This window comes from Falco peregrinus, chromosome 4, assembly GCF_023634155.1.
Source record: "Falco peregrinus isolate bFalPer1 chromosome 4, bFalPer1.pri, whole genome shotgun sequence".
Classification (NCBI taxonomy): domain Eukaryota; kingdom Metazoa; phylum Chordata; class Aves; order Falconiformes; family Falconidae; genus Falco; species Falco peregrinus.
The window spans coordinates 101,837,378-101,849,348 of record NC_073724.1 but is presented as its reverse complement, the minus strand read 5'-3'; the positions used below and the strand labels follow the sequence as shown (position 1 = coordinate 101,849,348).

Here is an 11,971-nt window from a genome sequence, read left to right as displayed (position 1 = left end):
ATGTGAGGAAAACATGTGCCAGGAACTCCTCAAGAAATGCAAGATCCTTCTGACCAGCTCTGCTTGCAGGAGTTAAAATCCTGCATAAAGCTGATGAGTAAGCTCTTGATGACTCATTGTGGCAGATGCAGCCTTTAATTCCAGGAGGGTATAAGGGAAGTGGGTGTGAATCTTGAGCAGAGGAGAGCTAGGGGCAGGGATGTTCCTGCCCCAGCGTCTTGGGGATAAAAGTACAGGTTTTTAACATGGCCTCAGCTATCAGTAATGCCAAACTTCTGTAAGGGCTAAGTTTGACATTACACATCACACATAGATTTTATGTGAAGCAGGGTTGGAACACCACCTACTCACAGATGGGTATAATTTTGGGGATGTCCTGCATAATTCATGTGTGGCTTTGATACTTATGAGTAATTCAGACATCAAAGCCTCAACTTAGATAACACTTTTATAACACTTTTATAACACTAAACTTCCTATAGCAAATAATCTGTGGGGTTTCATTTAAGTTCATTTAAAAAAAAACAAACCCAACGAACAGCTATACTATTACTTTCTTCTTTACCTTCAGATATTTTTCATAAAGTATGCTGCTGGTGTGAAGTGCAAGGTAGAAAATACTGAAGCATGGACTAGAGAAAAAAATAAAAATCCATATAATACTCTTCACTGGGACTAGAAATGTAAATTTTAAAGCACTGGAAAGGTGCTGGGAGCCTCTTTCCCCGTTGTTTCTAGATTGAGAGCACACCAGATACCAGGCCCTCCAGTCACTCTGCAACATTCCCTCTGCTTTGCCAGTGGCACAAGCCTTCACTTTTCAGCAGTCCATTTCCCTAACAAGCAATTTTATGTTCTCTTCCAAGTTAGCCATTACGCATGGAAAAACCTTCCCATTAATAACCGTAAAGCTCCTTTATTGTTCCCCTTCAAATCTCCTTAAAACTTCTTTCTGACACCAAACACTTGTCATTGGCCAGGCCTGTTGCTTTTTATTCTCAGGGCTGCTTTTCCATTATCCTTCCCCCATGGGTCTGTAGTATACACCTGTTGTCTTTCATCATGGGTTAAGATCATAAGCTCTCTGGGCATAGACCATCTCTCTTATTACATGTGTCTGCAGTATCCGACACAATGGGACTGTGAGCCCTGAACGGGGGCCTCTGGGTACTGCCATGATCCAGTTGATAAAGAATAATGATTTTTGACATGGTGAGTTCTGTGGGTTTTCCCAAGTCATTCTGCAGTTGTTCACGCTGATAGAACCAGTGTGCATGTGTGAGCAGTGTCCTTAAACCCGATACACGGGGTAAATGGTATGGAACTATTTACCGGAGAGTGCCAACTTTCCTGCTTTGGTGTTGGTTGGGGGGCTCGCTTGCACATTGAAATGCACGGACTGACATGCAGCAACTGTTTCTTTTTGTGGGTTTGTACAGAGCTAGCGCGATGGGACCCTGCTGTGGAGCTTCTGCATCCCGTCCTTCACATAGGAATAATGACCAATGGAGTCAAATGAAACAAGGTGGCTCAAACACCACTGGCATGGAGTGTGTCAGCTCCCTAAAAGGTCTGTGGGGGTTCAGGACACAGCCTCGCTCTGCTGCAGTTTCCCTGCTAGACATGGAAACTAGAAGTCTCTTTCCCTCCTTTCAAGTGTTAAGTCACAGTGTCGAGTGGGGGGATGCAGAAAGGCTGCACCAGTCGGAGCTGGGTTGCTGGCTTCAGTGGTGGGGAAGGCAAGGGGAGCTGCCCCCTCCACCACATGCCCACTGAGCAGGAGGACATGCAGGGAGTCGATTATTTTTAATTAACCCCCCTGCAAAATTCTCCTCTGGAGCTGTTCCCAGACTCCACCGGTGACCTTCCTGGGCCTCGCCACCTCATCGATGCACATCATCATTCACACCGTGCAATCTCTCCCCCCAGCACCAGATACTATGTTTCTTCTCCTTTTCTCCATGCCTTTCTCCCCCCAAGACCCCCAAAAGAGCCCATCTTCGGGATTTGCCCTTCATTCAAGGGGCTGCCCTGCCCCTCATGCGAGCCTCTGCATCATGCCCGGTCCTTGAGCTCAACCCTCTGCAAAGGCAGGAGACCCTTTTGCTTCTTTGCCAATTAATGCAGCGATATCGAAGGGCAAAACCACAGTGACACCAATCCCCGGCCTCGTAAGAAGAAACAGCAATCCTCTCAGTCTCGCCGGGTCTCGCCGGGTGGTGTTAAATGACTTTTTTTTTTTTTTTTGGGGGGGGGTGTGGGTGTAGAACACGTACTTTGCACCGGCACCCCCGCCACCCCCATGCCTCCTCCTGCCCGCCTCCCCCTTCCCTCCATCGCGCTCCTGGAAACTTGTGCCGAGCGCGGGCGCGGGGAGCCGCGGCCCCCGGAGCGCCCCGGGCGGAGACGGCGGGGGGTCCCGGCGCGACCCGCTCCCGCCGCGTCATCCCCGAAGCTGCCCCCCCGGCACCCGGCCGCCGCCGGTAGCGCAGGGGCAGAGCGGGAGCGCAGCGGGCAGCCGGGCGGGGAGGCGGGGGGGGAGAACGGGAAAAAATGCGGCGTGAGCGATAACGCCCTACCCCCCAACCCAGCTCCCAAACTTCCCGCGACCCCGCCGGTCCGCCGCCCCGAGCCGAGTTTGAACCCCACTTGGGACGGCGGCAGCGCGGTTACCTGAGGAGCGGGGCGGCCGGGGCCGGGGCCGGGGCCGGGGCCGGGGCAGCGGCCGCGCCTCCGCCCCCCCTGCGGCGGGGCAGAGCGGCGGGGCCGGGGCCGGGCTCCGCTGGCAGCGCGCTGCCCGCCCTGCTCCCCCCGCCAATGTCAAGGGGGACTCGGGCTATGCGGGCATCTCCCGAGGAGCCCGCTCCCCGCAGCGGGCGGGCTCGGTATATTTAGCACCGCGCCGCTTTTTTTTTTTTCCTCCCCCAAAGTTTCGCCCACTTATTTATTTATTTGCCTGCGTGCGCCGCGCTGCCGCAGAGCAGTAAGAGCGGCTCCACGCCGTGCTTAGCGCTGGAAGCGGCTCTGTATTGCAGCAGGTAGGGCTGAGCGCTAGGACCTCGGAGAATCCTTCCAGCAGCAATCAGGACTACCTTAAACCCAGCCCAATGCCTCTTCCTGCGCCACTCTGCGTGCTGGATGGAGATCCACAGTCAAGAGCTGCAGCTCAGTGCTGGAGTACAACATTTCACAGGGAGCCCTGCAGAAGCAACACCTGTTTCGAGCCAGCCAAGAAAGACACAAGCACTTGTATGTTGCTGCTTTGCTTGTGGATCGTCAATAATCCTAAACCAGTGGACATCTGCTGAGCCTCCTGAGAATTCTGGATAATAGATTTGGACGTCAAAAGTTTTTTTTTCTTTCTTTTTTCCTTTTTTTTTTTTTTTTTTTGGATTTATCTCAGCCAACAACGTGAGATTTCCCCCCTCCCCCTTTGCAGGATTCATGCTGATGTATGCAGTCTGTTATAGAGTAAAAACAGCGCATGCCTTTCTGGAGTCAGAATCCATAAATCCTGACGTAGCCTGTGCATCTTAAAAAAAAATCCCTATAACGCCTAGGTATTTAAGTTGCTATGGTCATTCTTATCTTAAACCAAATGGAGAAACTACGGATTTTTTTCTTTATTACAGTTGGATGGGCTGAAGACCGTATTGCTTGCTAAGAGCTGGGGATATATGCATTTATATAGATATACACATCTATATGTTTATAAATATGTCAGTGTGTGAGTATAAAGTGGTGGTTTCTTAGACTAACTGGTTTGACCTTGAACCTGTACCAGTCAAAACAGAATATTACTTTTATTTATGCATTTAATGGATTGAAGAAAGAACATTTTCTCTGTAACTGCGCTAGGGAGGGGAGAGGAGTGGAATATACCTAATCTTATATCTCCTGGGTTTGGCACCATCATTATTGTTTATTCTTATTCTCTAAAAGCAGAATCTTCTGATGGCTCCCTTAGGTGAAGTTGGGAACTATTTCGGTGTGCAGGATGCAGTACCCTTTGGGAATGTGCCCGTTTTGCCGGTGGATAGTCCGGTTTTGTTAAGTGACCACCTGGGTCAGTCTGAGGCAGGTGGGCTACCCAGGGGGCCTGCGGTCACGGACTTGGACCATTTAAAGGGGATCCTCAGGCGGAGGCAGCTATACTGCAGGACTGGATTTCATTTAGAAATCTTCCCCAATGGTACTATCCAGGGAACCAGGCAAGACCACAGCAGATTTGGTAGGTATTATCCTTAACCCTTTAGTGGTCATGTGATGAAATAATGGGGAAGAACTGCGGGCGGGGGGACGGCGGGGGGGTGCGAGGCGGGCGGGGAGGGGGGTTTGTGCCGATGGCTGAGCCACCGAGGGGAAAAATGAACGTGTCCGGGATTGCAGATGGACACAAGCGGCACCACCGCAGCGGAGCAGGAGCCCTCGCCGAAGTCGCCGGGTGTTTGGTAGCGATGTTTGCGTAGCCCCCAAGTTCTGCCTGAGAGCAGACGCGTACTGGGAGGTGGCGGTGGTGGAATTTTTGCCTAGGACGTTTCTGCTGAACGGTTTGATTTCGCGAGTTTAAAGGGGTTTTAATCATTAACCACTACAATTTAAAATCCACCGAGTTTCCTGAAGGGAGTGGCTGTCGTCCTGTACGCAAATTAACGAGGGCTTTTCTTTCGTTTTCCCTGCCGATTACCTGCCCTAGTAACTGCTTGAATTGCAAACCCAGCCTATCGGGCTTCTCGGCGAGCATCCACCGGCAGCGCCCGCAGCCCGCAGCGGGGCCCGCAGCCCGCAGCCGTGCGGCGCGCCCGGCGCCCCGGTAGAGAGGGAGCGCAGGTGGGGGCCGCGCTGCCCCGCACCCGCCGGGAAGCCTGCACCAAACCCGGCCTCTGCCGAGCCGGCTGGCGTGTCAGGCTGGCAGCGGCGAGTCTGAAGGAGCATTCCCTGGGTTTCATTTCCAGGGGACGCTATTTGTGACTCAGCAGCGAGGGCTGCAGGACTCATGGCTTCGGCCACTCTTGGGAGCCCGGCCATGCACACCCGCACACCCAGTCCCGTGGGCTTGCGGGCTGCGTTGCTGCCGGGGAGGCTCTTAAAGGCCCGGCAGATCCAACGTGCCAAAGTCACTCAAACAGCCTGGACCAGCCGATTCTTTGTTTTGTTGTGTTTTGGTGTTGGTTGTGGGGGTTTTTTTTAAGGGAGGGTGAGGAAAATACGCCAGGTTAGCTCGCCACGCTCCCAGCTGTTGGAAGGAGTTAACTTGTGAGTGAACCAACCTGACAGCACTTAAATTCGGTCGTAAAAACAAAGTCCTGTGGTGATTTCCCCCCCCCTCTCTCTTCGTATTTTAATGCCAGATGTTGAGCGATATCTAAGCTATATTTTATTGCTTTGTGAAGCTGTTTAGATGATGTCGGTGTTGCAGGAGATGATCTCCAAAGGGCGCAGAAGAGAAGGGGCGGGCGGGGGGGGTGGGAAGAGGGCTGAGGCTCGCATGGTCGCAGGTTTATCCTCCATCCCTCGCCAGCCGCTGCTCCCTGACACTCTCCCTGCTCCCAGGCTCTGCCTCCCTCCCTCCCGCGCCGCTAGCCCGCCCGGGGTCCCCGGGGTTGGGGGTTGGGAGGGGGGGGGGGGGAGCGTCATGGCTCTCCCGGGGATCCGACATCCACGCTGGCTGGCGAGAAAAAGTGCGGAAAGTGTTTTAGGCAGTGAGGAGAACGGGGGATTTTTGCCTCTAGGCATTTCCCTCGACACTGGCAGGCGCCGTGCGGAGCTGCCGAGCCGCAGCCGCAGGTCTGCCCCTGCCGGGGCCGGCGGCAGGTGTAGGGCACCGGCGGCGGGGCTGGGGGGGCGGCACCGCGGGGCCCCGCCGCCCCGGGGGGGGCCGCCAGCTGCTCCCTTCGCAAGGCGGCCGTGACCACATTATTCGCGGCGTCTATTTTTAAAAATGGCTTTCCAGCCGCAGTTGTAGGAAGCTGACAATTCCGAGGGGCAGCTCTTCCAGCCCTTGCAGCGCCTTGGCTTTAAATAGATTTTTTTTTTTTTCCTTCTCGGTTTGATCGCCCTCTCCTCCCCAGGATGCACCCTCGTGATAACTCTTCCCGCATGGAGCGCGCCGGTGATGCGCCTGCTCAGTCCGGGGTCGGGCAGACCGGGCACGGCAAAGCTGTGGGATGCGTTGGGGCTCCCGGCTTATTTGGGGGCGGGGATCTCGATGCTTTTGTATCGGTGCCGTGACATTGCTGTTGTGTTCGCCGGGAGGTCACCGATTAGCAGATGCTATTTGGGTTTTGATGGTTGTAAAATCTTCTGATGATCCTGGGAAGGTCTGCATCCCAACTCGGGAGCTGCCCAGGGGAGAGCGGGCTAACTTGGGCTCCTCTGAGCGTGTGCGGGAAATCTGCGTGTGTGTGTGTGTGGCGGGGGGGGGACGGACACGGGACACACGAGTCGGAAGGAAGTTTTCCTCTAGGAATAAGGAGGACAAAGAAAAAACCCCGGGGGCTGCGCGTAAACTCCTCTCTGGGCTCTGCCCTGTGGGAATCCCCCTCCCCGCGCACACACACACGCGCACACACCTCTGGAGAGACATCAGATAAGAGTAATTCTTCTGTGATGCTATGTTGGATGTGTGCCTATTGCATACAATAAACCGAGCCATATTGTGTGTCTATACTCGCCCGGTTCTGGGAGCCCTGGCATTTCGCAATTCCTGCAGCAAGATGTCCATCTCTAAAAGAGAAGCTCCCCGGGAGACCCCGGCTCGGTCCCCCCCGTAATGCGATCCCAGGTGATCAAAGCTTTATCTCTCCTGGGTCACAAAAGAAAATTTTTTGATGCAGTCTCCTTTAGTCTAGGGCATTTGCTAGACAGTGGAGTCATTGTAAATTCAGGAACTCTGTAACAGCGGAGAGGCGTGCCTCTCTGCGTCAGCACAAGTACTGCATGCACAGCATTAAAAAAATAGGAGCATGCAGGAAAAGGAAAAAAAAAAAAGCTTGTCAGCAGGTGACCTCCGCACCCCGGGACCTGCTGCTACAAGGAACCGCTGCGTTCATCGTCTGCGGGAGCCGCGCAGCCGCCCGCCCCCCCGCGCCTCCAGCTCGCCCTGCTTGCGCCGGCTCCCGGGCTGGCGGGGGGCGGCTGCGGCTGGGGGGTCCCTGCGGCCTCTCCTGCTGCTGGTGCGGGGGGCTGGGGCTGCCTCCCCCCATCCCGCCCCCCGCCGTGCTGTCTCCGGGCGGAGCCGGCAGAGCGGGGCGGAGGGGCGGTGTGTGATGCATGCGGAGGGCTCTGGCTCCCGGGAGTGGAAATCGGGGACCAGGTTTTAGGGGGAGGGAAGAGCCCCGAGCAGCCCCCGCAGTCTGCCCCGCTACTGAGCGTTGCAGAGGGGAGGGGATGCGGGGCGGCTGGGGGCGGGGGGGGAACGAACAAGAGCTCTGTAAGAGCCTGAAACTGAAGCAGGGCCCTGCTGCCTCCTGGGGGGCTGTGGCTGTCTGCGCTCCCGTCTCTTAATTGGCATCATGTGGGGGAGCGGGCGGAGCGGTGACAGCTGCGCCAGGCGGGACGCATCCCGGGCGGAACGCTCTGCTCAGCCGAGCGCCGCAGCCTCGGCCGGCGGCGGGGGCAGGGTGACGCTGGGGAAGCCCCTGCCCTCGCCCCATCACCGCGCTGACCCCCCCGGCAGCTTCTTGGCCACCAAGGGCTCTGCTTTCCTCGCCCCTCTGCTCTTCCCTGGGTGAATCGTGGCTTGCGAGGTGCGGGGCAGCGCAGCCCGCGGGTCCCTGGAAGTCCTACAAAGAAGTGGCTGGCAGAGGTGCTTGTTTACCGTATTCGTTGTCGTAGATGGCGTGTAGGGTGCGAAGTGGAAGCTCAACTGCTTCAATCCAGCAGTACAAAGAGAGCCCATGTATAGCCAAAGACAAAAATGTGCAAAGAGCGGAACAGCAACAACAAAAAGATGTGTAGCTGCAGAGATGTTCGTTGCTTAAAGCCATGGCAAATGCTCCTGTAGGTCTGGCCTTCACCCCAGCTAAACCAGAAGAAAGTTGAAATTTGTGTCAATGACCCAGCTCCTCTCCCCTTGAGCCTGGCAGCAGACCAGGGCTGGCCCACCCGCTCAGCACCATCAAAGCTGGATCATGCGGCAGAAGGTGCTGCTGCTGTGGACATGCAAGGAACAACTTTCCCCAAAACTTTCTTCCTGCCCTCTTTGTGGAGGAGTGGGTCTTTGCCTTGAAGTGGTTTCATTAAAGAAAATGCTCCGTGTCTGACAAGAAGATAGTCAGAATCCCATGTATTAAGACAGTCATTTCTTCTCTTCCCCATTTTTCTTCTCTTTCCCATTTTTTAGCTATAAATAGGGCCCTAGCTTTTGGAGTTTGGAGCTGTCCTGATTTTTCATTTGGTCCAGCCTCATTTTGTAGAGGAATATCTATCTACTTTAATATCTGGTTCAGGTCCTAAGCACTATCTGTGTATTACAAAAACTATGCAGTGCAAATATTCACAGGAGTGTTGGGCCAAATCATGCAATCCTTAAACTGGCAAGACTTGTGTAAGACTGCATGCTTGGCTCCAGGTAATATCTTGAAGGACTTAACAGCATAGCACATAAAACTTGCTGTGAATAGGCTTTTAAATATTTCAGATGAAGAAATGTCTACTCTGATCTCAAATACATGGATGCTCTTTGCCCAGTACTTTAAATTATTCTTCTGCACTTACAATAGGATGTGACAGTGCTTTTTTGTTCTTTTGACACACTAAGCAGCATATACCCACATGTTTGAAATGAGGACAGCAATTAAAGACTACATTTCTACTGATGTGAAAGATGTCAGACTTGCTAACTTAGCTATAGCATGGTATAATACATGCTTAAGATTCAACCTCAGTTAAAATTGCTTGGTAATATGTATCAGGTAATATGATAGTTTGGTAAAAGCTTTACAGAAAAAGCCTTAGTAAGAAATCTGGAAGCACTGCTTATCCAGATATAATAGGAATGTTTAAGCTGTTTCAATGGGTCGATTGTATCTCAGATACTGCATATAGCATATAAACAGCATACTACCACTTTTTATTACTTAAAAAACCCACCATCCATAATTATAAATATTTCCTCCCAGTATTTTTTTGTTTGTGCATATGTAGAGAATAATTTAAGATGCCCAGGCCTTAAAACAGGGTTATCAAAACAATAAGACTATGGTGTTTGTAGTACTGAATAATATATAAGGTAATGATCAATAATCCCTTACAGGGAATACATTTCATCTTTACATTAGCTTGGCCATAAATTTTCCCTATTGGCTTCAGATTTTGCTGTGTTAGATTTATGTGATTCATGCCTGTTATTGATTAGTGCACAACTATTTTGTGGGAGATGCCAAATTAATTGTTAAAAAAATCCATGAAAGTGCTTTTTTATTGGCCACGTGAGGCTCAACACATACTATACTGTTATTATATTATTTCATGTAAATGTAGTTTCCAATAAGCTTTAAAAATAGTTACATGCTGTGCTTAGACATGAAAATTCACAAAATATCTGGAAAATGCTACTCTGTGCTTGATTTTGTGGCTCAGAAAGTAGCGTAATGCAGCAGCGTGCTTCTGAACGTTGCTGGATAACTCCTGTGAAATCATGACAGTCTTACACGAGCACTCCCAAATAGGAAGCAATTTCCATTTTTTCCACAAGACTTCTAGGTTCACACAAGGTTTGGCTGGTAGCATCCTCATTGAAGAGGTAAGCAATTTGCAGGGAAGGCTGCCAAAAAAAAAACCCCAAACCCTCAGAACCAGATGAGCTGATACTTGAGACAGATACTTGCTCTACTGTGCGCGCTGATGCTGAACCCAGGAGCTTTGCAGATGCAGTGCTTTTCTGCAAAATGTTATCTCCACTGCACAAATGTCTGTGTGAGCTTGCTGTTGCGTGCATGGGAAGACTTAATCATTTATACACTATTACTTAGGTTTAGAGTATTTTAAGCTTTGAATTTGAGATGAGTAAAAAATAACACACCAGAGAGAACAGTTACTATCTAGACAGAAATGTGTGAGACTGGACTGTACTAAGGATTTTCTTTTCTCAAGCCTCTGGGAGATCATACTGTGAGTAAACCTTTCCCCGTATTCTTAATTCATTGATGCCTGGAAGTAGATCTTTTGGTTTCATGTGTAATGTTGTTTTTATCTCACAATTCTGATTCAAATGTATTTTTTTTAGAATTCATTTTGCCAGAAAAATTTCATAGGCTTTTTAATACTGCTAATTTTGGCCATCTAAAAACTTGGGTATTTCTTCTTTGAATGTATTATTTGTTGTACAAATCAGAATATGACTGAACTTTAGATCTGTGTTTAGAAATTATGAGAAAGTTTGAGAGTAATTTTTTAACTTGGTACATTAATGCTGTCTGCAATGCATCATTCTAGCAGAGACTCAAGGACTTCACTGTTCAGCTATCATACTTTAAAATGTATTCGCTTGTTCTTCATCTTCCTCCAAACAACTCTGAAAATAGGAAAACATCTTTGAAAATATCTGCTTGTCATTCAGGGATCAGTCACACCTGAAAAAAAAATATTTCCATGGAAATAGTATGTACATTGTTTGTTTTTTCCTGCATTTTATAGGTATACTGGAATTTATCAGTATAGCAGTGGGCTTGGTCAGCATCCGAGGAGTCGACAGTGGACTCTACCTTGGAATGAATGAGAAAGGGGAACTGTACGGCTCGGTAAGTTCCTGCTGGCCTTGGGCAGTCATGAACCTTACACGCTGTGGGGAAAATACTTGCTAGCTTCTATAAGCCCCCGTTGCACTAGGTGCTGTACAAGCACTGTTTCTGCTCTAAATGTCTTGCAGTCTAATTTGAAACAAGACCCTGTGGGTGGTGTAACGAACACGGGAGAGGGAAAAGGTGGCACAATCGGGAGTGAGTAATAACGAGGACGGATGACAATTTAGATACAGGCAATTGGAGACTGATGGCCAGAGCTGGTCACTGAAGACTAAAGGATGTACTGTAAGATTTGTAAATGTGTCCTTCCAGTAGAGACCTAAACCAAGACAAAGTCGCTGCCTATTGTGTGTAGGCAGAGAGCTTTCTAGGAATTGACAAAAGAAAGTGGAGGGGGAGGTAAAGAGTGGCATATGTGCATGAGAAAATGAGAAATAGGAGTAGATAAAAGTTATAAAAAGTATAGGAATGAGGGCAAGAGGCTTGATGGTCTTGATCTGAAACTTCAGCTGGTGCATCCTGAGGGATGGCAGCAGGAGTGAGTAACGGGTGGGAGGGAGGAGTAAAACTTGGTATTTCAGATGTGGGAGTTAGGCTGGCGAAGCAGCCTACCTGCAGCTGATGGGTGACGGTTCTGGGCAACACAGGCTGTCTTGCAGCAAAGAAGAATGTGTGTGTGTGCATGCATGCACGCGGCGTGACCCTGACCTGGGAGTACTCAAGACATCTGATGTACACCGGGGTTCACACCCTGGGCAGGTCGTGGGTGGGGGAATCTGAAGTCGAGCAGGTAACTCCCCAAACAGCAGAAGGCAACCTTTTCTAGCAGTACAGTATCAACCTCCAAAGTTGACAAGGACTAGAGCAGCAGTTGCATTTGAGGAAGAGGGTGACAGGTCGGAGGGTAAGCAAATGTGTAAAGTGGAGGGAGGCTGTGTATCCACTGGGGTTCGTTAGAGGCACAGAGGAGAAGGTGACAACACTCAGCTGATGGTGTAAATGTTGCAAAGAGAGACACTCAAAAAGGAGTTACAGTGACAGAGAGTGGCTTTGGCTATAGCTGAAGATACAGGTGTCAGAGGGGAGCAGTGGTGACTGGGAGGGAACTGAGTGGGACAGCAGGGATAGAGGGAGGACACATGAGAAGATGGTGATCAATGGGCAGGTGAAAATGGAAGGAGTGAGAAGGAAGTCCAGCTTCCGTATACGTGGTCCATGGAGAAGTG

At 50.7% G+C, this 11,971-nt stretch overlaps 1 protein-coding gene across 1 annotated transcript in view; it reads left to right on the top strand.

Annotated features, from left to right (window-relative positions):
- The first annotated feature begins 2,329 nt into the window (after positions 1-2,329).
- The window catches only part of FGF9 (fibroblast growth factor 9), a 28,977-nt gene continuing 19,335 nt past the window's right edge, over positions 2,330-11,971 (top strand). Inside the window, exons 1-2 of the mRNA XM_027789280.2 lie at positions 2,330-4,231; positions 10,639-10,742. Coding sequence (XP_027645081.1) covers positions 3,955-4,231; positions 10,639-10,742 — 381 coding nt within the window. The 5' untranslated portion in view covers positions 2,330-3,954. The remainder of the gene's footprint in view (positions 4,232-10,638; positions 10,743-11,971) is intronic.